Here is a 24266-nt window from a genome sequence, read left to right on the forward strand (position 1 = left end):
ACTCTCCACGGGATGTGAGCTTCTCGCCTCAGGCGACTCAGCATTAGATGTTACGTGAACTACGTGTGCAGCGCGACACAAACATGAGAGACACAGTAAAGGGGCTGATCACTGTCTGGGCGTCGACAATGTTCAAAAACAACTTGTCAGACTCCCAGAACACTGCGGTGTGCAGCCGGGAGCCACAGGAGACTGGTGCTGGGGAGGAGCGCAGCGCTGTGGTCCGGCACTCGCGATGTGTGTGGGTGTGTTTTCGCCTGAAAAACATCCGATTGAGAAAAAAAACGTTCCATTCGGCTTGTGTTAATCGATTTTGTTTTAGGGTTTTTTTCATTGTTATTTTGGGAACGTTATTTTTTTTCATTGCACCTTTGGTTTGTGCGGCGTCGTGTGCATTGTTGCTGTGATTCTTGTGTGTTTGTTTGAAGAAAGACCATTTGTTGGTAAAGTACGGTCAGCTTGAGAAAGGCTGAGCCCCACAGACAGTCATCCAGAAGAGAGCCAGACCCAGGAGCTCCTGAGTCTTGTGCCGCCATGTCGTCCTTCTGTACGGAGGGAAGCTGGCTCATCGTTTTGGTGCATGGTATATCGCGAGAGAGAGAGCTGAACTTGGCTGAGCGCCATTGTTTGTACATCAACAGTGAACATCCACGCTGCTTTATTGATACAGACACAGATCTGGGCACGTCCTTGGAAGATTTCTCCGGCAGAAGAGCATGTATCTGCAAGTCTTTGCTTTCATCCTGGCAGTTTCCGGGTGGATGCTGGTGACCTCCACTCTGGCCATCGAGTACTGGAAGGTCTACACGCTGGACGGCGTCGTGCTGGCAACCACCACCTACATGTCCAACCTGTGGAAGATGTGCGTGGCGGACCTGACCGGGGTCTCCGACTGCAAAGACTTCCCGTCCATGCTCGCCCTAGACGGTCAGTGACTCTCCTCTTTCCTGGGTCTCACTCTCGAGGACCTGCGTGAGTGACATGCTTTGAACTTGTTTATTTTTCATTTAGATAAGTGGATTCATATTTCATGACTCCTCAGTGGGTGTCTCAAAATATATATTGAGTTGTTAATCTGGACTATCACCTGGTTTGTTCTAGCCCTCTCTGACCTCCACGGTCAGGACCATAGAGGAGGGTGTGTTTTAGCTATCCAGGCACGCAACTGTGTGACTTTTTCCTCAGATGAATCATCTTTCCGCGCTGTTTCTAGCTTCTCTTGCGGTCCACCACTAGAGCCTGAACCGTTTGTTGGGCTGCCCTGTACACAATGCCCCCCCCCAGATCTGGAACCCAAATATGGGCCAGTTCATCATGACCACCGATGAGGTGGGTACACAACTAAACAAAACAAACTTTCCATTACCACTCAGATTTCTGCTCTATGGAACGAACAATACACTGGCTGTAGTCGCTACTCCACTCCGACTTTGTTTGCCCGTGCAGTCGCGTGCTCACAGGTAGCACTACCCATATCAAAGCCCTTCAGTCAAGCGTGCTGATAAACGGTCCAGTTATTTTGGCCCCATTTGGCGGTGGAACCGCCCTTAGATTGGCAAGCACCCGAGACAAACAGAGTCTCTGTCGTTGGGGGGCGTGGCTTGGTATTTGTGAGACAATGTACAGCGCGTGCCCACTGATGCAAAGACAGCATCTATGAATGACTCCGGACCTGTAACTCTCGATCTTGATCTGCCGCTGCAGACACGCTCCACGCCTGCCGGGCGCTGATCATCTCCTCGGTGTGCCTGACGTTTTTCGGCAACGGTCTGGCTCTCATGGGGATGGAGTGCACCAAGCTGGTGGGGAAGAGGAAGCCCAAGGTGGTGCTAGTTTGGGTCGCCGGTGTGACCTACGCCCTGAGTGGTAAGCAATGACTCGTAGAGGTCTCGCCCTCCCCGTCCTGACGCGTGTCGCCCGCAGGCCTGTGCTCCCTCACCGCCTGCTCGCTGTACGCGCACCAAGTCACCTCCGAGTTCTTCGACCCAAATTTCATGGCGCAAAAGTAAGTGTTGGGCTTGAGTGAGGACGGCGGTGTGCGGCGGCTCACCGACGCTGTGCTGCAGGTACGACTTTGGAGCCGCGCTCTTCATCGGCTGGTCGGGCTCCTTCCTCTGCATCGCCGCAGGGATCATCTTGTGCTCCTCTCTGGCCTGCCTGTCCAAGGAACCGTGTGTGAGGAGATCAGCTCGCAGCTGGGCTCCACAGCCCGGACCACCGTGATTGCAGGCATCAACGATCGTCCAGGATAGCGCAGTATGAGTGTGACATATATAAACCAATGAAAAACGGAACACATTTTCCACAACACATAGCTCTGCAGCCCAGAGCTCCTGAGCTCCTCTCCGGGTGGGATTCAACAGCAGGACCATGCCGTTGTTTAATCTTCATTTCTAGCTGAGAAAAGCTCATTTTCAGGTAAAAAAAAAATAGCCTTAAAAGTGTCTTCCTACAATCGTGCAATGTATATGAAGACACATTTAAAGACGACTGATTTAATCAAGGACCCCGTCGGGCCCCAGGGCCTCATGTTGAACACGCTCGATCAAAGAGAAGCATTGTTTTTCAAAGGCAGATTCGTAAAGGCTCAATTCACATGGAAATAAATACAGAAAAATAATATACATGTGAAAATATACATTTGTTTATATTGAGATCAACATTTCCCTTTGTTTTTCCCTATTTATTTCCACTTCAATGTCAAACCTTCTTCCCGCGTTTTGTGTTTTAACTGTTTTGTGTATTCATGTCTCCACACAAAAACAAATCAATCTCTTGACTTGAGGTCAAGTCATTGAGATCGTATTGAAGGTTCAGTTGCAGAGCTTGACTGACGCCTGTGCTCTGGATTGATCGATTTTTCCTGAAGGCTGATGTCAGCGCGCGCATTCATGTCAGGTCAACACATTCAGACTGTGGGAATGGAGCGTCAGTCACTACCTCTTTCTCCCACCAGAGAGCGCTAGAAGTGCATGTTAGAGTCTATATAGGTTCAGCCCTCAGTCCAGCGTCCTCCTCGTTCTTCCGCTCTTGTCGCTAATATTACGCAATTTTTCACTCTCAGAACTGTTTATGCGTCATTTCATGCGTCCAGTGTTTCAGTATATCTGTTGTTGGTGTTCCAAGGGATAGATTTGGTTGTATATTTATGCACAAAATACAGCTATCCACTGTAAAAATAGAGTCATATACTCGACAGAAGCATATTTAAGAATGGTTTAGATGCTGCTAGTTTGACCCCTTGACCCTCGGGCGGGTGCAGATCCAGGGGTCAGCAGGGCTCGTCTCTCTTTATTCTGATCCACCACACGGCCTCCAGATAAGTTTGGGAGGAACCTGAGGGAGGGAGCGGTGAAGACACGCTCCTCCGTGTTGACACCAAACACAGACGCACGAGCCAACACAAACACTGCCGCTGACTTGGAGCGGGCAGTGACTCGTCGTCGAGAGCGGACTTGCGCGACATGAGGAAGAGACTGATCCAGGTGTTCGGCTTCTTGATCACGTCGCTGGGATGGCTCTTCGTCCTCTGCACCATGGCCATGGACTTCTGGAGGATCAGCCAGCTGGGAGGCCAGGGAGGCTCCTTCATCATCAAGGTGGCCTGGTACTGGTCCAACCTGTGGAAGGACTGTTTCACCGACTCCACCGCCGTCACCAACTGCCGGGACTTCCCCGTGCTCTGGAGCGTCACCCGTGAGTAGACCCAGCCGCAGATGACTTTACAACCCTGGATCCCTCTCTATTCCACCGTGAACCTATGACGATGATGTTGCGTCGAAAGAAAGAGCTGAGCTAAAGGGCAAAGCTTCTGGTTTAGCGGATCTATGAGCTCTCAAGAGTTTTGAGTTGGAGCTGAAAACAAGAGCCTCCGACAGCTTTTGTACTGTCTCACCGAGGCTGAAGCCAGTTGAGATGTCTCCTGGGAGGCTTAATTCTGGGGGGAAGCCCCTGGGGCAGACCCGGACCTTGAACGTCTGGATTTTGTGATAACAAAGGCGGCGTTTCTCCTCCCTCCAGCGTACGTCCAGGGTGTGCGAGGCTTGCTCATGTGTGGCTTGACCTTCGGCTTCTTCGCCGTCGTCCTCTGCTTCTTGGGAATGGAGTGCACCTTCATCGGAGGCGGGGAACAAGCCAAGGACAAAATGCTGCTGGCTGGAGCCGTCTTCCATTTTGCCGGAGGTGGGTGACTGGGCTGGTGTAGATGTCACGCTTGTTTTGCCCTCATTGACTTCCAGTCTCACCGAAACTGCCCAGGGATCTCGGACATCGCCGGCTACTGCTTATACATCAACAGAGTGGCCCGGAATGCCTTCGCCGAGTCTCTGTCGCCAGGAGCCTTGAGGTACGAGTCACGCCCTTTACCGAGTTTCCCTCTGGAACTCTGGTTTCCTCCCACGGTTCAAAATCACCAGGTTGTGTGCAACCCCTGCATCACTCAGCCAAGCCTCCTTTCTCCTGGTGCAGGTACGACTTGGGGCCTCCCATCTTCCTCGGACTGGTCGGCTGCTTCCTCATCTATCTCGGGGCGATAATGTACGCCGTCACCGTCTATCGCGTGGTCTTCCCCGAGAGGTACAAACATGTCCCGCCCTCTTAAGCCACTGCAATTCACTTACCGAGTGTGTCTCCGCAGTAAAGTCATCTACGCCTACGGGACGCGCACGTACATGTCCCCTCGCACCCGAGGCCGACCCCTCTACTCCGGGTACTACCAGCCCTCCGGGCAGTACGGATACTACATGGATTCCAAACGATCCAGCAGTTCCAGGATTTCCAAACTCTCTCTCACCTCGCCGGCGAAGATATCGGAAAGAGACGCCTTCGTCTGACTTCCTGCGTGTTAGTGGCGTGATGCCGCGCTGTGTGGCGACTGGCTCTCTGCTCTCTTGACCTTGTTAGCGTCGTCTGTTTACCTATCACTTAATAAAAGTTTTGTACCAAACGCTTCGGGTCTGAGCTGGTTTTGGAATAAACCTTAAATGTTTGTCTCCAACAATGGTGGGGCCTCTGACGGCCCAGTTGAGGAGCAGCCATTTTCTGCAGGGTCGAGGGGGCCGCCGCTGATGCAAAGAGGCCCACAATCTCCTTCTCTTCTTCGCGAAAGTCAAGTTGTTCCCAGGTGGAGAGAGATGACCCCTGAGAAGATCATCCAGGAGAGACTTTGAGCTATGCTCAGTCTGTGTTCTACTCCACGTCTCTGGAGGATGCTGTGGCTGCCTTTATTTATGAATCACATCATGCTCAAGACCATGAATCCAGATCTTGCCATCCGAGCTCAGAAGACGTGGTGTCCGTGACTCACCAGGAAAACCTGTCTGTTCGGCCACGTGAAGTGTGCTGTCGTCCGTCGGCCCTCGTCCTCCTGAGGAGAAACAAACAGAAGCCGTGCTGGTCAGCTCGTGTCGCCAGAACGGAAGGGACGCCGTTGTTTACGCCAAAACACGGCTTGTTGTGGGTCAACACATGAGCAGCAGCCAGCTTCGCCTCACCTCAGGACGGGAAGCTCAGACGCCCTGCAGCTCCGCCGGCAAGCATGGGCTACCGCACCGTGGTCATGTACATGGAGATCGGCTGCTTCGTGGTGTGCGTGGCCGGCTGGATCCTGGTCTGCTCCACCATGCCCACCGAGATCTGGACCTGGTCCGAGGTGGACAGCATCGTGCTGACCACCTCCAACTACTTCTCCAACCTGTGGAAGGACTGCATCTCCGACTCCACCGGAGTCTCCGACTGCAAAGGGATTCCATCGATGCTAGCGCTCAACTGTGAGTCCAAGGTTGAAGTGTTGAATATCACCCAGAGAAACTCACTGAAGATTACAGCCGTGTATGTGACGCGACGTTAGCTTGACTCTTGTCCAGAGGTTGGAGCACTCAGCTAAAGCTACACGCAAATATTATTTCCATTTGGATAGAACAACCTTCTAAAACACTGAAGATTCAAATATGATTCCAACTCAAAATTCAATATGGACATGTTTTATTGCCACTTTTTTCTGTAATGTGTTTGGTTCATTTATCTGACATTAAAAATCCAGCCCTTCCTTCCTCCAAATTCGCCAACACCCTGCGAGCAGCCTGGAGGCAACTTACGTTTGTGTTTTGTTTTTGGTGTTTATTGCATGATCATGTATTTTAAAAGCTGCTTCCAGGACCTGCCCTTGTGTTTCCATCTGGAGGGAGGGTGCGAGCGCCAGTGCTCTCCGTCTTGATCAGGAAGTCTCTTCCCTCTGACCTCTGAACAGGGGACATCCACATGTGCCGCGCTCTCATCATCATCTGCATCATTCTGGCGTTTTTTGCCTCCATCCTGGTGCTGGTGGGCATGAAGTGCACCAAGCTCGGGGGGTCAGAGGTCGCCAACGCTCGAGTGACGTTTGCCGGGGGGATGAACTACCTGATCGGAGGTGCGTCGCTCAAACACACACGAGTTGTCAGGCGTATTTTAGAAGGTCTGGCTTTAACGGCCCACTTCCTGTTCGGGTCCCATAATGCACTGCAACAATCAGAGCTTTGACTGGACAAAGAGAAAAGTCAGTGAATCCAGTTTTTCTAATGAATTTAATGAATAACCAAAGCCAAAAAGAAGTTTCTAGTAAGGACTCTAGATCAGTGCCTCGAAGACCATGGTTCTCCAAGGGGAAAGGGTAGAAGGGCAGAAGTGGGTTTTGTTCTCCAGTGAGGGAAGGAAGGTGTGTCTGTCGTGGTGAAGAATGAGCTGAGCCAGAAGGCCACTCTCTCCACTTCATCCTGGAGAGACTCAGAGTAGAAGCACTGACTGGAGCTGACCTTCTCTTCTTCCCCCAGGAATGTGCTCCATGGTCGCCTTCTCCTTTTATGGAAACAAAATCAGATCTGAATTTCAGGACCCAAATTTCAGAGCGCAGAAGTGAGTAGCTCTTTCCATGCCGAGCTGGAGTCACCTTTGAGCTGACTCGTGTCCCCCCCCCGCAGGTTTGAAATCGGGGTGGGCGTGTTCATTGGCTGGGGGGGCTCCACGCTGCTGGTGGTGGGCGGGCTCATCTTCAGCATCTTCGCCGGCAGAGAAGGCTGCCGCTCCAGGTGAGCGCCATCGCCGCGGTGTCCCGTCACGACCTTCGACCTGGCTGACCTCTGGCGTCTCCACGCAGCTCAGACAGAGACAGGTACCAGGCCTACCAGATCCCACCGGCCTACGCGGTCGCCCCCACGCAGACGGGGAGGAGCGACAGCCGCAAGTCCAAGACCATCAGCAGCACGGCCTCCAGCTTCTCTGGGATAAGCAGCATCACCAGGACCACGTCCACCAACTCTTACGTCTGACACCGCAGACGCTGACCTGTCAGTCAAAGCACGAGTGCGTCGAGTGCTTTGTTTTCTTTCTTGAAGTGGCAATAAAGTTCTGATCCTGTTCCACGTGTTGGACGGTATCTTTTTAAACACAGTAATATACACCAGTAGAAAATAAAATAAAAATGAATATGTGTGTATTTATTTAGCCATGAGGTTATTGATGTCTTTTCCCGCAGGTGACTGCTGTCATTACAGCAAACGGTGGCGACTTCATGAGTCCTCCGAAAATAGTTTCACTTATTTCACTTTGACTTCTTTACGAGATAATTCCGTAGATCCTGCTTTACATGTTTGTTGCTTTTAATATCTGTAATGCAGAAAGCAGTTTTTTTAAATGCCTGGTAGTATATATTTGTAGTTTTTGTTTTTTTGTTGGTTTGTTTTTGCGCTAACAACGTGACCAGAATCAGCGACTCGTCATCAAAGATCGTTTTCTGAACACGTGACCAACTCTTCACCGCTGAGAACATGTGCATCCTACCTATGTTTTTTTTTAAATCTGAGACTGATGAGCGTTTTAATAAAAGCCAATGATAATGACGGTTCAGGCTCGCGTCAAGCGCGCGCGCGCCCCCACGCACGCGCGCCCAGTGCTGCCGTGGCTCCTCGCTGTTGAACAGGCAGCGGTGGGCGGGGCTTCAGGCCGAAGCCAGCCAATCAGCGCGCCCCACGACCGGCCACCGCCAGCGGCGGAGCCATGCTAGCTGTCAACAGCGCTGCGCTCCGGTGAGAGAAGCCCGAGGAAAGTGCTCCACTCTCAGCTCCACCATGGTGTCCGTCGAGCACGCAGCGCGCCGAGTCCTCGCCTACGTCCCCTACCTCCTTGTGTTGATCGATATGCGCTATGAAGGTGAGGAAGTGAAGAGACGCGCGGGGATGCTAACGCGTTAGCTGAACTTTCTGACAGCAGCTGTCCGGAAAGTTTCCGCTCTTCTTCGGGAGCGTGTTTTGGCTCTGAAACTCTTGAGTTTTCTGGTGTTGACGTGTCGCTTCGTGAGAGTCACGAGGCAGCGGATGTGTTCCAGGGGTCCAGTGTGGACGGGAGGCCAGCGTGGACCATCACATGGAGATGGGGAAGAAGCTGCTGGCGGCTGGACAGCTGGCCGACGCGCTCTCCCACTTCCACGCTGTTGTGGGTGAGTTGCTTTATTGGTTGGTTGGGAAGTGACAGGTCATCATCTAGTCTGCTGAGTGAGGGCCGGCGACATGGCCTCCACACCTCTACAGGAGACATGTCCGCGTGTGGGCCGTCAGTCAGCAGCTGCACTCACTGGACTCAGGTCTCCTGTAGTCTGTAGACGCTCCTCCTCTCAGGTGAAACACCCCCCACATCCAAACCAGTCCACTCGCCTCTATTCTAATGGATATGCAGCTGACTTGAAGAGCCAGGGACTAGAAACAGAGCTGGTGAACTTGGAGTTCCTCAGCAGACTGGTTCACCTGACAACAGACGTCAAGTCTGACTCGGTTCCTCGTGGATTGGTCAACAGCAGTGTTGAGCAAGTTACTTTAAATTAGTAAGAAGTCACTTTGATACTTCAAGTTACTTTGTTACTTCAAGTTACTCATTACTGTCAAAGTAACTAGTTACTAGCGAAAGTAACTTTTTTAAAACTGTATATTATAGTGGAGCTCCAACATGATCATCTTGGAACCCTCACAGTCATGGGGCTGGGTCGGGAACCAGCGACATTGGGACAGAGTTATCATTATTTCACTGGCCTGCTGAACTAGATAGTCAGGTAGTAAAGGCCATCTATTGATCTATCAGCTCTAACCCACTTCAAGTGTAATGAAACAATGAACAAAGTCGCCACTCAGTGAGCTAAAGGTGCGATGGCAGGTGAAACATTTGATGGGCATATTTATTGTGATCATTTAGATTAGAAACTATACTTTTAGCAGTGCAAAATGATCAACTCTTTGACAGAACACTCCGTAGTAGCAGGAACAAACACTAGTGCTGATGACCATCTCAGCAGCAACACATCTGTAACACCCTGAAACACGAACTGCAGCGACAGCTCCACAGCTGCGAGAGGCAGCGTGTCTTCCACCACACACCTCACTGCTGCTAATGTGTTCACCTGCTGCTGAGATCAGGGCTGAGCAACAGGCGCTCCCAAGTCAAGCGTCTGCTGTGTGGCTGCAGCGGCTTCTCTCCTGTGGCGTCAGACCAGCCCACCTCAGCAGCGTCTGCTTCAGGCTCTTTTCCCACCAGCTTGGTCGATCGACGCCCACACTTTCTGAAGATGTTGCGCCACATTGGAGTTGCTCAGTTAGGACGTGTTATCAAGCCTCCACATAGCCATTGCATAGCGTGTGCATGTGTGTACTGCCTCAGTGACTCGCCGACTCAGTTGTTTTCTCCGTGTCTGTCTCCGTAAGATGGCGACCCCAAGAACTACCTGGCCTACTACCGGAGAGCGACGGTGTTTCTGGCCATGGGGAAGTCCAAGTCGGCTCTGCCGGACCTGAGCAAAGTCATCGAACTCAAGCCAGACTTTACCTCCGTGAGTTGTTCGCCACACAGTACAGCAGCGGGGGAAAAAAGAAAGGTTTTGGGAAACAGTTAAACTGAATACAGTCAGAAATATCAGTGTGAGATGTCTGTGTTTGAAGAAGCGAGGCTGCGCCACAGACTCGCACTAATACTAATGACACATTGGTTCACAAGAAGAACTAACAACATTCAAGTGTTGACACTTTCAATTCTCAACATTGCCAAGTCAACACGTTCACAGTCGAGTTCATGGGGCGTGAGCAGCTGCATCAGGACCTTTGAAACTGAGAAAGATCTAACTAACGGCTCATTGAAGCTGTGACTGTTTGAAGCACTGTTGTTCCTCTGCTCAGCAGTGTGCTGTTGCACGACAACACGCTGCCGGCACTCAAACTACTCAGTCTGACTTGTTTGTAATTCAGACGTGACATGAAGGCAGGCAAAGAGGCGTCTGACGGACCAAGTGTCGCATGATCAGACACCATCTGTGTAATAACACAGTCATAAAGATCAGTCACATTTGTACCATGAGCGTATGGAACAGTTCAGTTTAGTTACTCGCAGGACTCTGGGAATCCAAGTGGACTTCTGTCAGAGACACCTGAACCTGCCTGGGAAAGGAAATGCATCACAAGATGAGAACGTCCCCTGCTCTCTGACCCTGTCTGGTTCCTCAGGTCAAGTTGATGATGAAAGTATTGTTGTAAGGACTGTGTGCCGTGCAATATTCATTCATCAGAATCGGCTTTATTGACACACCAACTTGGAAAGTGCCTCGGTACATCGTGCAATGATAAAATAAAATAAAATAAAATACAAACAAGGGCTGTTCACCAGTGCATCAGTTTCCGTTGACAACAGGACACAGGTCTGGAGGATAAGTACATGCTAATGTCCTGCAGTCCGGCGCTCGGCTCCTGACTGTGTCTCCTGTGGCTCCACAGGCTCGACTGCAGCGAGGAAACCTGCTGCTGAAGCAGGGCCGGCTGGACGAAGCTGAGAGCGACTTCAAGACAGTGGTGAGTCAGGGAGGGACGTCGGCTCACGGTGGGGGCTGTTTTCGGTGCCCATGCTTATGATCCAGTATTTCGTTGGCAACCCCTTTTTTTTTTTTTCATGACCGTCATGCGGCGCTTACGTCAGTGACTTCCTTGTGGAGATGATCTGGAGTTGGTCTGTCAGATGTCAAAGTATGTGACAAACTTGTCGGTGCAGTGCGTAATATCTGTCAGGTGAAGTGCCTGTGTCTGGCCACGCCCGTTGACCCGTGGAGTATGGCGGCGGCGGCGGCGCCAGTTGGTGCTGGAAGATGGTGCAGTGATGTGTGGCAGTGCCTTGTTTACATTGACTCTGAAGCTAAAAGTGAGGAACAGGCACGTGACAAACCTGAGGGTCACCTGTGGTGAGAGTTGTTTGTAGGTGAGTCACAACATTTTGGCCAATAATCAATGTGTTGTGGTTAATAAGCAAGTGATCGATAATCTGTTGAGGCCATTCTACTGTGAGCTTTGTTGTATTTGGGCAAAATGATGTGTGAAACACGTCATACATACGCCAACATGTGCAGGTGTGTGTGTGTTGCTGCTCCCGTGTATAAAGATATTCACATCCCAAAATAGTTGAGCTACCTCAGAGGGAAATAGTAGGGCTGGGATTCAATATAAAAAAAATCAAATTAATTAGAGAATGTGTCATGAATTAATCTCCATTAATTGCAGTTTAATCATATGAGAACATTTGCCACAAGAAGCCTAATGATGGAGCCATACACACATTCAAACAACAAAATGTTGTTTATTTTGCATCAATTTGACAGTGGCACAATAAATCACCATGGTGGTTATATTATATATATTATTTCAACTAAAGCTCTTTTCATGTCTTGAAAATATTTGTGTAAGAATTTCAGTGAATTCCAAGTCCATCCAGAGTGGACCCTGGACATTGTGTAGTGAAAAACCTGAACCAAACAGCTGCTTTTGTTTGCTTTGGTTCAGGGAGGATTCCTCCATGTTTGTTGTTGTTGTTCTCATCCTAGCTGCCACGTGTCTGCTGCATCAGTGGGATCAGTGGAAAACAAAGGTTCCCTGTGGTCTAGAGAGCACGCTGTTATTATTAAATTAAATTAATTATTAATGAATAATAATAATGTTCTAATTAATGAATTGTAATTAACTCATTAATGTCCCACCACTAGTAAATAGTCATTATATCCCCTCTTTTATTTCTCATGACTATTATTATCATTTCTCTTTTTTTTTTCTTTTGTGGCCTAAAACCAGAGAAAAACTATAATAAGTAGAGACAAGACTAAAATGTGACTACTGAAACACGTTTTCGTCCAAAAGACAAGAGCTAAGACTCAAAGTGAAATGGCTCTAATGTGTGAGTGTTTTTGTCTCAGACTGGGGTCTGACCTCCGCCCTGGCCACGCCCCCCTCATAGGGGAGGTCGCAGGAGGCGTGACCTTGGGACCAGCTGACCTGACGGTGCTTCACTCCGGGTTCCTGTTTGAGTAGCTGAAGTGAACTGAACCCCAGTAACGTGGGCCCTCGGGACCCTCAGTTTCCACACGTGCTCTTGGATCTGTGCTGCAGCGACAGGAGGGACACGCGTGCGTGCGTGCGTGTGTGTGAAGGCTCTCAGGCCTCCGGGCGTCATTTCTCGGTGTCTGCCGTCACATTTAAATATGATTGAACAGAGGAGGTTTGCTAACTGTGCCGCAGGACACGGCCGTCCTCCACGTCTCTCTTCCGTTGATGTTCTCAGGTGAGGCTTATGTGAGGCTCGTTCAAGGACGCGCTGCAGTTCGGTCCACTACATCAGACTTGCCTTGAATCTCAGGAGCCTCGTGACAGACCTTAATATGCTTCCTGCTGAGGATTTATGCTTTGCATCTGACGCGCGGCGCTTCTGCTGCCTCAGCACACGACGCCGCGGTGACCGGCTGAATTCCGAGTTGTTGCTCTGCGTCACAGCTCAAGTCCAACCCCAGCAACAAGGAGCAGAAAGAAGCCCAGGCGCAGCTGACGAAGGCGGATGAAATCCAGAGGGAGGTGGCCAGCGCCAGCGCCAGCTTCCAGCAGCACGACTACCTGACAGCTGCGGCACATCTGGACGCCATCATCGAGGTGAGAGGCCCCGGGGCCCGCAGCGCCGGCCTCTGCCGAACCCGGAGGTGTAAATGCATCTCTTGCAGACGTGCGTTTGGGACGTGGCCTCGCGTGAGATGCGAGCCGAGTGCTTCATTCAGATGGGAGAGACGGGGAAGGCCATCAGCGACCTGAAGGCCACCTCCAAGCTGAAGAGTGACAACACGCCGGCTTTCTACAAGCTCAGCACCATCTATTACAGCCTCGGAGACCACGAGATGTCCCTCAAGTGAGGCCCTCGCTGGCATGTGAGGAGCGGAGGCCAGTCACGTGAAGCTGGCTCACACGTGCCGTTTCTCTGCAGCGAGGTGCGCGAGTGTCTGAAGCTGGACCCCGACCACAAGCAGTGCTACAGCCACTACAAGCAGGTGAAGAAGCTCAACAAGCAGATCCAGTCGGCAGAGACCCTCATCCAGGAGCAGAGGTGAGGGGAGGTGGGGGGCGGGGTCGACCCTCAGCCGACACCAGTCTGACCTGGTCTTGGGACCTCCAGGTTCGGGGAGGCGGTGAGCAAGTACGAGGCGGTGATGAAGACGGAGCCCAACGTCCTTCAGTTCTCGCTGCTCGCCAAGGAGCGCATCTGCCACGCCCTCGCTCAGGTCAGCGCCGCCGCCGCCGCCGCCGCATGTTCTGTAGGGCCGCGTCTCACCCCTGAGGTTCTCAGCAGAACCAGGAGGCCAGCCGGGCCATCGACGTGTGCAGCCAGGTCCTCCAGCACCAGCCGGAGAACGTCAACGCGCTGAAAGACCGAGCCGAGGCCTACGTGCAGGACGAGCAGTACGACGAAGGTGAGTGTGCGGCAGGAACGCACGCCTTGGTGTCACTCGCTGTCCAGGTCCTGTCGTGGTCGTGACCCTTTCCCCAGCCTCTCACCCTGAACCTCAGACCCAGTTATTTTGAATCCACAAATTGAGGCTTAAACTTGTGGGGACCGGCATAAGGTCCCCACGAGGATGGTTTGTTGTCAAGAATTGGTCCCCACGAGGCAGGATAAACAACCCCCCCCCCCCCTCTTGAACACTTTGCTGGAGCAGGAAGCGATGGTTATGATCAGGTCCTGTTGTTACAAAACCCTGACACAAGGGGTCCCTGTTGGTCCAGTCCCGGCGGACGCCCGACTCCCCGCGTCTCCATCAGAGCGTCGGTCCACTGCTGGAAAACACTGTTTGAGTTCAGCGTCATTTGATGTGAACAGCTTAAGGATTAGCAGTGAACTTCACTCGCAAAAAAGTAACGCAATGAATAGTAAAAGACAATGTAAAACGAATGTATTTATTGAAAGAAATGAAAATATAGAATTAAGAACTGCTTAACTATTCACTTCATTTATTCCACGCTCTCCTGCGGGTCCTGAGAGTCGGACTCACTGGGACCCTGAGAGTCGGATCTCTCATGCGGGTCCTGAGAGTCGGACTCACTAGAGTCCTGAGAGTCGGACTCACTGGGACCCTGAGAGTCGGACCTGTCATGCGGGTCCTGAGAGTGGAATCTCTCGTATGGGCTCAGCAAGGACAAACACACACCCAGATGATGTCACTGTCGACTGTGGTGGAAAGAGCCCCGAATGTTTGAGGAGGCAGGGGGTGGACAGGAAAGGCCAGCTCTCCTGGAGATGAAGGCGAGACCAGCAGGCTGCTCTCATCCGACACACGTAACTTCACAGCGCTGGTTCGTGGGTCTCTGTTGCACCCGAGGCTCGATGCTGCTGTTGCTGCTGCAGCAGGTCTGAGCGGAGCTTCCATGAACAAGCCTCCAGCAGCAGCAGCAGCAGCAGTCTTTCAAAGTCGGGACTGAGCTGACCGCCTGGTTCGGTCCAGCCGGGTTCACCACCGGGCTCCATGTCCCGACCTCCCAGTGAGCCACGCTCCTTCTGCTCTTCCAGCCATCCGGGACTACGAGGCCGCGGGCAAACACAGCGAGAACGACCGTCAGATTAAAGAAGGACTGGAGCGAGCGCAGCGGCTGCTCAAGCAGTCCAAGAAGAGAGACTACTACAAGATCCTGGGCGTCAAGAGGTGAGTGGAGCTCCGTCTGGGCCCTCGCTGCTCCCTCACAGGAGGCTGATGGGAGGAGCTCCAGAGCATCTGGATGTAAAACCGTCGTTTATATATGCATTATGTTCCTGGTGTTGGACCCAACATTCACCGAACCAAATCAGTTCTTTTTATTATTAGTTTTATATTCACAAAATGACATTTGTGTAAAATGGTTATTTTATTCTTTTATGTATTTTACTATTATAAATAATGAAAATTGATCATTTATATGTAGCTGAAATATTCATTTGCCCCAAACAAAATTCCAGTTCATCAAATGAAATTCTAGTGGCGTCGCACTCAAGATCAAAAATGGAGTTCGGAACATGAAATTCCAATATAATTTAGGATTATTTTTATTTCTTTTATATTATTATATTTATACTATTTATATATGTTATTTGTATTATAAATCATGAATATAATTAAGAGAAAATGTGTCATTTGAATGTAGCTAAAATATTAATTTCAAAAAAATATATATATGTATTTATGGAATTCAATTGTTAAAGTATTTAACTCCTGAGTGAAAACAAAAATGGCCGACGCCACATGGCTCAGGTCACGGACTCGACACCCACACTCTCTGTTCTGATCCTGTTCGGTCCGCCCACAGGACGGCCCAGAAGAAAGAGATCATCAAAGCGTACAGGAAACTGGCTCAACAGTGGCATCCGGACAACTTCCAGGACGCCGAGGAGAAGAAGCAGGCCGAGAAGAAGTTCATCGACATCGCTCAGGCCAAGGAGGTTCTGACCGACCCAGGTACCACCTCCAGCGCCACCTGAGGACCTCCAGCCTGGGGTTCTGAATGTGGTGTTTGTGTTCCCCAGACATGAGAAGCAAGTTCGATCAGGGAGAAGACCCGATGGACCCGGAGAGCCAGCAGGGTCACCACCATCACCACCACTTCCACGAAAGCCATCACTTCCAGGGCTTCAACCCGTTCGGGTCGGGACCGTTCAACTTCAAGTTCAACTTCAACTGAACCTTTCCTGAGCCAGCGGGACACAAACTGGGGCCTGGTTTCTCTGGAGACGCCTCTGTTGCCGGGACGACAGGCGGCGGACGCTCCTTCATCGAGACGCACGGCGTCTTATTTTTATATGAATGGAACGTGGCCCTCATGTAAATAAAGAGCTATTTATGTACCGGCTGGACTCGCTTCAGGACGAACGACACCAGAGTTTGGTACAAAACACTTTATTGGCTCGTGGCGTACGAGCGTGAGCGTGAGACAGAGACGACCAGCAGCGACGCCTTGCTCAGACCTGAGACAGCAACACTGCATCGTAGCGTAAACAGGTGGGAATAAATTAAGACACGTGACCCCAGGAGCAGGACGGCTCGGCCAAGCCCCGCCCCTTCCTGGAAGTTTCAGGCGCCAGACGGAGCCAACCACGATCGGACGGCCGCAGGGTATCACTTCCCACTGGTCGCAGCTCTTCTTCTGACTAGCGGCCTCGATGAGCCGCGACTGACGCACGCCTCTGCGTTTGAGCCGCGACCTGGCAACAAAAACGGCATGTACACGCTTCACCCGCTGACCGGCCATGTTGGCAACATCACTCCAGGCTTCATGATGAGGCGACTAACATCCAGCTGAAGCTTCAGATCGCTTCCAGTTGCTGAGTCAGCAAAGATAAGAACACATGCAGAGACATATACGTTTCTTTCACCACATAACGTCAACACATTGGGACTTAAAAAATATGTTTGTTTTTTTTAAATAAATATTTTTGTGGAGAGCATACGGTTTGAAAATTATATACAGTAAATATAATTCTTTTTTAAATTTTCAACTTCAATTAATTTTTTGGCCGCATTATATCTTCAATGAGACTTTAATATTTATTATTTCCAAGAAAGTGAATGACAACCACAATCTTTGTCTGAAATTATGTTTGGCGCTATTTTTAAAAAAAAACATTTTTCTACATTTATTTAACAAAATTTATCTGGAGCATAATTTTGAGAAAATTGATTGTTTGAATATAAATATTTCCTCATTTCCGAAAAATTATGAGACATCATTCTCCAAAGAGTTTAACATTTTTAGTTGTCAGCAAACAGAACAAAAGTATATTTATATTGACTTCTTGTGGGTGTCATTGATTTATTTTATTTTTTGATCTAAGAAGCTTCTCTGTGTAAAGGACTTCATTTCCTTCCGTATGAAAACACGACGGTTTCATCTGCTGAGGTAAATTCGTAGCTGCCTTTTTAAACCTTGTAAAACACTAGTGAACCGACGCCATTATTTACATTTCAAGTCTTCATGTTTGCGGCGGGGGCGGGGCTTAGCTCGTGGCAACGTGAGAACTGGGTCCAGTCTTTGATCGATTGTCGCCGCCAAACGCCCTCAGTGTGACGCGAGTGGACCGGAAGGCCTCACCTCCACCTGGCCGGCTGCGCCTCCTCCTCCTCCTCCTGCGCTCAGAGCTCGTCCCGCCGGGAGACTCCTGCCGAAGGGAGCGGAGCGTCAGACTCGGGCGGGTCGCCAGCCAGCGGCGGGTCGCCAGCCAGCGTGTCCCTTTACCTTCTCTGGCGCTTTTCTTGGCCGCCGTCTCGTTCCGGACGCGCCTCAGCAGCTCCTTGATCTCGCCGTCGTACTGCACCCACTCGGGCACGATGCGCGCGGCCGCCGCCAGCTTGGGCTCCTTGGTCTTGGGGTTGTTGCACTGCAGCACAGAAGCAGACGCCGTCACTCAGCTCCGTCTAACTTCGTTTCCACCTCTGTTAAGAGGACATGAGCGCGTGTCTGGTGCCTCCACTGCAGCGTGAGAGCTCCGCCACTAATTCCCCAAATCAGTTTAGAGGCTGCGGAACTGCTCCTCACTTGTCTCCCAAAAGGCCAAGTGCATCATGGGCCCGAGCGGCCGGAGATAATCCGCCGCTCGGCCGGACCCATAATCCAATCCTGACATTTATGTCGTGCGCATCTTTCAGGAGCGCGTCAGTCCGGACCTGCAGAGTCCACGTCCACCTCGGACGCCGCCAGCTCCAGGAGCTGCAGACCAAACACTGCCTGCGCAGGAAGAGCCGCTCAACAAAACAGGAATTGAGGAATTTGAGTTCATTGAAGTTAGAGCAAAAAAAAAACAAACTAATGAATTGGGAAAATACAGTTATTGTGAAAAAAAAACAGTATTAAAGTAAGTAATGAATTTAAAAATAAGTATTTTAATAAAAAATAATAGTTGAGAGAAACACTTTTCTCTGAAAAATATAAGGCAGTTGTGTGTGAAAATATATTTATCATATTAAAATATAATTTTTTAAAAATATAACACAATGAGCATTAGTTAAAACAAGAACGACCGATGTCACAGGGGTCAAACAAAACAAACTTGTGGTGACGACATCACGTGAGCTCACACCGGGGCAGAACCGCCCGTGTGAGAGCTGGGAGAGGCGGGTCCCACCAGAACAGAAGGGTCTGTTTTCAGATGAAGCAGTGGCCCCAGGCTGGTTTGGAGCTGGTCATTAACTGGAGACTCACCAGGTCGATGGTCTTGGCCGTGAGCTTGGACGCATCGTCGCACCAGGTCTCGCACCACAGCCACTCCTGCGGCAGTGACTTGATGGACACTTGATGGATCATGTTGTTGGGGAGATCCTGGAACCAGAGCAGAGCAGAGTCAAGGGGGGCTGCGGGCGCTGGCGCGGGCGCTGCTCACCTGGTCCAGGTTGGACAGGCTGTTGGGGTCCTGGCTCAGAGCCTGGTACTGTCCTCGCAGCCGGTCTCCGGCCGCGATCTTGCGGAACTTCTTCAGGTCCACCACGTAGAGCGCGCTGGAGAGAAGAACGGCTCCGGTCAGGGACCTCTGCTGTCTGTCCACCCTCAGACTTCAGGCTCCTGAACTCCCAACCTGACCTACATCTGAGCAGGCTCGGCCTCAACAGGGCTCTTCAGCTAAGAAAGAATCCACTTGACCGCACAAGACCTGCACCTCCCACAGGTGTGGCCCTGGTGCACCACTCATAACTGCAGTCATGGAGGCCGGCGCTGCAGAGGCGCCACAGAGGAGAAGCTTTTCCATTCTCCTCTCAAAACCCCACACTTTGTAACGTCAGGAAAACAACGTTCCGCAGACCCCACTCCAGGATGCAGCGCCAGTGAGACCAGACAAAGAGGCTCTGAGCGTCCAACATTTCGGTGTTCTGATCGGGACTGGAGTCGATCCAGATAACTCGGCTAATAGTGCATCATGGGTAATATTTGGGATATTAAGATCAGTGTCGCAGTCACACGATTAGTGTTCATCAAACATTAACAGCTGAACAGAGACACAAGCTCCTTTGCACTCTGGTTTCCTCCCACCATCCAAAAACATGCAGATGCTACATGGGACATGAGCCATGGGACAGGCTCCACCCCCGCAACTCGGGTACGAGAGGCAGAAAATGGAGGGATGTTTTTCACCGACTCTGATCTCATGTGGAGACAAAGTAAAGGGTTTTGTGGAGAATGAAGAAGAGGAGGACCACAGTGTGGTTCAAGATGGATGATGAAGGTGTGCAGAGGACCTTAGAGGGTAGACCCCTCAAAGTGTGACTGGAGGAGGATGAAGATGACGTTGGAGGACTTGCTGTTGAAGAGCAAATGAAGAGGACCACTGTCTCCCGCAACATAGGTGAGTGGCTGTCCAGTGGCTCAGAATCATTCCCAATGAAGGTTCACCTGCGCGTCGAGAGACTGCCATCGCTTCTTTCCACTGAGCTACAAACACCACTGACAAGCTTAATCCAGAGGCACCTGCTTTTCAAAACTCTGTTCGGCAATGACATGAGAAACGCCACGCCACGTTCAGGGCGAGCGAGCATGTGGGCGTCTGGGGAGGCCCAACGTTTGGAATCTTAATGGTCTCAAAAACGGTGAATTTATTCTGCACTTCATTCCCTTCACATCTGGAGCACCTCACAGGTACATGACCGACCTTCTCAGAGTGGAAGACCAGCCCGTGGAAGATCGGCCTTACGACTCTACCTGATGTGGTACTTCCTGTGCGCCAGGTGCGACGCCCAGTAGCCGCTCTTCCAGAAGCGATAGCCGTCCATGTCCTTACGGCTGTCGCAGAAGGGGGTGTAGCCGTAGGGGGCGCCCTCCAGGTCCAGATCCCTCAACTCCTTCAGATCAGCTCGGACGATCTGTGGAGAGAAAGAAGCCGAGTCAGCACTGTCTTCAGGGTGTAGCGCACATGTATTCCAACATTGACCAGCCAGAAAAAGTCATGTGGAGAGGTGACTCCTGCTGGACTCGGAGGGGGCGTGGCCATACATTCCGGCCTGAACTCGTAGGGGAGTGTGGTTGTTATTGGGTCACGCCCCCTTCCTTTAAGCTTGTATTTTGTCAGATCTTAATGTCACTGGTCCTCGTAGTCTCTCCAACAAGTGCAGCTCTCTGATCAGTCCAAGTCAGGCGCGGAACATGATCCAGCCAGGCTCTCGGTACAGCTCTGTTCTGGACTTCCCACTTCCTCTTCAGTAATCTAGTCTTCTTCTTCTGGTTCTGCATACGAGCATTTCACCAAGTCACTTTTCTCACTCACTTCTTTTCTTTTCTGGGTTTGTTCTGCCACTCCCATAGCCGCAGCTAACGCCACAGAACGTCCCGGACATTCTCATTAAGTTATCGCAGCTGGCTTGGGGGTCACGTTACGTCGTACATTTTATTTACACTCCATTTGTGCTGAAACTTGTAGTCAATGAACTTTCATCACATTCTTTGGCTCCCGCTCCTGGACCACCTAAACACTCGGTCCATGAGGTTTCATGAAACACTGTTCTCAACAGGGGGCGCTCTTGGTTTCAAAAAAGATGTGAGGTTTCATAGAAACACTTGGACAAAGCCAATGATCGATATCCAGCTGAGACTGCCATCTGCTGGCCTCCGAAAATGAGGACACACTTATAACACACTGATACATAACACACTTATATATAACACCTTTGAAACGTGTTGAAACGCTGATCATGGATCAGCAAAATAACTCAAAAAAGGATGGAGAGATTTTGGCTAAATCTAAGGGCATGTTAATGGAGGCGGCTGCAGCTCCACTTCTTCTTTGGCTACTGTGGACACTACTGCCACCTTCTGTCCCAGTGAGCTCATTGCTCTCAATGATATTTCAGATGCTAAAACATAGCTAATGATGACGACAGGATGAAACCAGGTCAATGATGTTGGGTGAAACAAGAGCGCTTGTCTAGTTTCTCTGTGGGGAGAGAGAGACACGTGTGTCTCTGCGACAGGACCGGCTCGGCTCTCACCTGATCTGCGTCCACAAAGATGATCTTGTCGACGGCCAGCGGGAAGAGAACGTCCAGGAAGAGGATCTTGTATCCCCAGATGATGCGCTGCTTCTCCGTCTGCTGGTGGAGCCAGCGCGGCCAGTTGTACTGGACCAGCTCGTACTGGAAGCCGTAGGTCCGGGCCATGTGAGGGATGGTCTCCTGAGGATCATACGTGAGGACAGATTCTGGAGTCGATGTTGAGTTTAGTCTCAGCACTTTTCATCTGATGAATCGGCTTTTTGAAATATAGAAATAAACTAGAAAGAGTTTCAGAAGAAGAAAGGGCACCGACGCTCGCCGTGTTTGGCGTCACAAGCCGCGGCGCTGCAGTCGAAAGACTGTGATCAGACGCCAAACGGAAATGTCATGAAGAGAGAGGAACCTTGAAGGAAGGCGACAGGTAGTTCTTCAGAAACCAGAATTTGACGGGCGTCTTGGTGTTCCGCAGCACAGACAGCATCATTATCCTGGAGCAGAGACGGATCGGAGGTGAGCTGAGAAGCAACAACGAGACGGCGAGCGACGCGCAACTAACAAACCTCAAGAATCGCTCGTACAAATGACCGGACGCCACAGAGAAGATGTTGAGCACGTCCTCTTTCTTCTGCTCGCCGTCCTTCTTCTTGGAGCCGCCTCCCGTGATGCTGCAACACAACAGAAGATTATTTATGATTTATTGATGCTGTTTGTCACGAAAGAGCCGTCGATCACAAGTGGGGCAGAAGACACCATGCTTTTGAAAAGCTGGGAACAACGGCAGTGGGATGAAAACATTGAACATGGCAGTTAAATATGAATGGAAGCCAACCTCAGTCTGCCGACACTTGAAGCTCTGTCAGCTAGTCGTGGCAGGATCAACACAACACTGTTTGCTTTGGTGCTTTTGTGGTGACAACTCAACAACTTGGACGACACGCATGGATTGAGTGTGGCTTTCTTCAGCATGGCACCAGTGAAAGTATAAATGTGTACTAAACTTCGGCTATTTTTTAGGCCAATTTACTGTATTTCTGTACATGTTCCATACAGCTATTTAATGTATTTTAACTGAAGTATCAGCACTATTTAGATCTCTAACATTTAAATAAAAATGGGTTTATGTCTTATTCTTTTGTAAATTTCAATTTTTGGAAAAATATATTTACAAAAAATAAAAAATATATATTTTATTATTTAATTTTAAATTGTATTTTATATTAATTTTTTTTTTTTTTTCATGTAGCAAGGTAGACAAACAGGTCACTCATTCATAAAAATAAATAGATAAATAAATAATGATCAGACACAGCAACACGTTGAGCTCAGTGATGGTATTCCCAGCATGCACTGCAACACACAGCGTATTTTGAGAATGTATTGCTTGAGTTAAATTCCGTGGAAAATAAAAAATGAATAAATAAGCTATACATATACATCTTTCATATAGATATATGATTTGATTTTGACTTGATTGGTATTTTTGTGAATATTAATTTTAATTGAATTTTCTCAGCTCAGATTGAATCATTAATAAGCTAATCTGTTAGCGGAGATAAATGAAGCCAGTGAACATCACACTTCCAGGTGCAATGAAATGCATTAAAATATTCTCATTCTAAAGTAATTCAAATAATTTCACTACATTTTAGAAGATAAATAAATACATGAATGCAAAAAAATGATACAATTACGTGTGATCGTATCCTCAAATTATGATTTTTTTTTTGTATCTAAAACTTCAATCATTGAATTGGTTTTAGTGCAACAGTATGAGGAAGAAAGAAAGTTCGATCACTGAGCTCATCTCCTTTGCAGTCAGCTGATCTGTCCGACCTTTAGCTTGGTTTTGTTTGAGCCAAAAAACAGTGTTTGACTGAAAGAGAGGAAGGACGGGCCGATACTTGATGTGAAAACACTGACCCACATCCATTAAGGAGCCGGAGCTCATGACGCATGAACACTTAGCCAACACAAATCAGGGCGTGGGCTGGAGGCGAGATGTGTCTGCAGTCAAACTGTGTGTCCTTGTCTGTAAGCGACTGCCAATGAGGGAGGGGGTTTCTCTCCCACACTCCATCACATCCTGTGGCCCGCGGCGCCGCAGCGACACCAGCGAGAGTGAGGGAGGTGTGACAGCACAGAGCAGATTGTTTGTCTCCACTAAAGCCAACTCTCCGCCGGTCAAACTCCAAAGGTAGCGCTCTCCAGCCGAGCCTCAGAGGAGGCACATCACGCGTGTGGTCCACTGATGCCCACAGACTGCTGGATATTACTCAGGGCCTCCAGCACTGCAGCGCGCTTCAGAGACCTTACAGAATATTGATCACATCTGCAGGCAAAACTCTTGCTTATTGGGAGACATTAGCATTCTGCTAACATGTGGGGCTTTAAAAAAAAAAATCAAGCACGTGGAGGAACACCATAAAGCTGAGATGAAGCATCAGGGACCCGTTTGAGAGTAAGGATTTGATTTCTCAGTCTGGTCATAATCATTTCCAACACTTCAGGGAAGTCCGAGACTCTTATGGATTTAACAAATAAAGCGGGAGGTTTTACAGCTTCTTTATCTCACCAGCTCCGCTGCAATCTTCTCCCTCATTTAAGAAGATGCTAGGTGATTATCACGGCTACAATAACTCTGGGACCTGTGTGCCCGATTGTGTGTTGAGTTTCATTAGGGTTGGCTTTGCTGGAGTCCAGGACCAGAGCTGCCAACTGGTTTCGGAGAAGCAGAGGTTCTACTCTGACTGTCTTCTGGATGACTCTTGTTCCTCAGCTACATACAATACTGGTGACCACTAGTGAAAGGAGAAACCCACTGGTCAGTGTCCTCTGGCTCAGCTCTTTCTTCACCTCATGCCAGACGCGGCAGTGTGTTAGTGAAGTGAATCTCTTTGCCGACCTTCAGCGCTCCATCTCTTAAACCACCATCTTCATGTCCAAGTCCATGATGCGTTATGGGTTT

At 49.9% G+C, this 24266-nt stretch overlaps 5 protein-coding genes across 8 annotated transcripts in view; 4 read left to right on the forward strand and 1 right to left on the reverse strand.

Moving 5' to 3' along the window:
* The first annotated feature begins 716 nt into the window (after positions 1-716).
* LOC128765747 (claudin-10-like) lies at positions 717-2223 on the forward strand. The gene is made up of 4 exons (XM_053876775.1): positions 717-927; positions 1705-1866; positions 1924-2005; positions 2067-2223. The coding sequence occupies exons 1-4, from the start codon at positions 717-719 to the stop codon at positions 2221-2223; spliced, it is 612 nt and encodes a 203-aa protein (XP_053732750.1).
* Positions 2224-3438: 1215 nt separating this feature from the next.
* LOC128765649 (claudin-10) lies at positions 3439-4932 on the forward strand. The gene is made up of 5 exons (XM_053876555.1): positions 3439-3696; positions 4021-4182; positions 4258-4345; positions 4468-4575; positions 4637-4932. Exons 1-5 carry the CDS (start codon positions 3465-3467, stop codon positions 4830-4832), a joined length of 786 nt encoding a protein of 261 aa, XP_053732530.1. The 5' UTR covers positions 3439-3464; the 3' UTR covers positions 4833-4932.
* Positions 4933-5514: 582 nt separating this feature from the next.
* LOC128766385 (claudin-10-like) lies at positions 5515-7509 on the forward strand. The gene is made up of 5 exons (XM_053877972.1): positions 5515-5768; positions 6248-6409; positions 6810-6891; positions 6957-7064; positions 7133-7509. Exons 1-5 carry the CDS (start codon positions 5537-5539, stop codon positions 7302-7304), a joined length of 756 nt encoding a protein of 251 aa, XP_053733947.1. The 5' UTR covers positions 5515-5536; the 3' UTR covers positions 7305-7509.
* A 487-nt stretch (positions 7510-7996) lies between these two features.
* Positions 7997-16742, forward strand: dnajc3a (DnaJ (Hsp40) homolog, subfamily C, member 3a). Its single transcript, XM_053877968.1, has 12 exons — positions 7997-8184; positions 8360-8470; positions 9723-9847; positions 10782-10856; positions 12816-12968; positions 13037-13218; positions 13294-13413; positions 13483-13588; positions 13657-13777; positions 14872-15004; positions 15642-15790; positions 15859-16742. The coding sequence occupies exons 1-12, from the start codon at positions 8103-8105 to the stop codon at positions 16011-16013; spliced, it is 1512 nt and encodes a 503-aa protein (XP_053733943.1). The 5' UTR covers positions 7997-8102; the 3' UTR covers positions 16014-16742.
* The window catches only part of uggt2 (UDP-glucose glycoprotein glucosyltransferase 2), a 33717-nt gene continuing 24167 nt past the window's right edge, over positions 14717-24266 (reverse strand). The window contains exons 34-41 of one of the 4 annotated variants that reach the window (XM_053877964.1): positions 21862-21966; positions 21705-21789; positions 21299-21481; positions 20016-20176; positions 18706-18820; positions 18528-18644; positions 17565-17706; positions 14717-17487 (exon numbers count right to left, since the gene is read on the reverse strand). In XM_053877964.1, coding sequence (XP_053733939.1) covers positions 17462-17487; positions 17565-17706; positions 18528-18644; positions 18706-18820; positions 20016-20176; positions 21299-21481; positions 21705-21789; positions 21862-21966 — 934 coding nt within the window. In that variant the 3' untranslated portion in view covers positions 14717-17461. The remainder of the gene's footprint in view (positions 17488-17564; positions 17707-18527; positions 18645-18705; positions 18821-20015; positions 20177-21298; positions 21482-21704; positions 21790-21861; positions 21967-24266) is intronic. The other 3 variants (XM_053877965.1, XM_053877966.1, XM_053877967.1) reach the window with 3 other exon arrangements.

This window comes from Synchiropus splendidus, chromosome 10, assembly GCF_027744825.2.
Source record: "Synchiropus splendidus isolate RoL2022-P1 chromosome 10, RoL_Sspl_1.0, whole genome shotgun sequence".
Lineage (NCBI taxonomy): Eukaryota > Metazoa > Chordata > Actinopteri > Syngnathiformes > Callionymidae > Synchiropus > Synchiropus splendidus.

Bases quoted from the DNA above. Each gene is read 5' to 3' on its own strand.
- LOC128765747 (XM_053876775.1), top strand. From the start codon at position 717: ATGTATCTGCAAGTCTTTGCTTTCATCCTGGCAGTTTCCGGGTGGATG. The intron at 1,867-1,923 runs GTAAGCAATGAC...TGTCGCCCGCAG, and splicing joins TGTGACCTACGCCCTGAGTG to GCCTGTGCTCCCTCACCGCC. The intron at 2,006-2,066 runs GTAAGTGTTGGG...GCTGTGCTGCAG, and splicing joins CCAAATTTCATGGCGCAAAA to GTACGACTTTGGAGCCGCGC.
- LOC128766385 (XM_053877972.1), top strand. From the start codon at position 5,537: ATGGGCTACCGCACCGTGGTCATGTACATGGAGATCGGCTGCTTCGTG. The intron at 5,769-6,247 runs GTGAGTCCAAGG...ACCTCTGAACAG, and splicing joins ATCGATGCTAGCGCTCAACT to GGGACATCCACATGTGCCGC. The intron at 7,065-7,132 runs GTGAGCGCCATC...GTCTCCACGCAG, and splicing joins AGAGAAGGCTGCCGCTCCAG to CTCAGACAGAGACAGGTACC.
- dnajc3a (XM_053877968.1), top strand. From the start codon at position 8,103: ATGGTGTCCGTCGAGCACGCAGCGCGCCGAGTCCTCGCCTACGTCCCC. The intron at 9,848-10,781 runs GTGAGTTGTTCG...GTGGCTCCACAG, and splicing joins TCAAGCCAGACTTTACCTCC to GCTCGACTGCAGCGAGGAAA. The intron at 13,589-13,656 runs GTCAGCGCCGCC...GGTTCTCAGCAG, and splicing joins TCTGCCACGCCCTCGCTCAG to AACCAGGAGGCCAGCCGGGC.
- LOC128765649 (XM_053876555.1), top strand. From the start codon at position 3,465: ATGAGGAAGAGACTGATCCAGGTGTTCGGCTTCTTGATCACGTCGCTG. The intron at 3,697-4,020 runs GTGAGTAGACCC...TCCTCCCTCCAG, and splicing joins CGTGCTCTGGAGCGTCACCC to CGTACGTCCAGGGTGTGCGA. The intron at 4,576-4,636 runs GTACAAACATGT...GTGTCTCCGCAG, and splicing joins CGCGTGGTCTTCCCCGAGAG to TAAAGTCATCTACGCCTACG.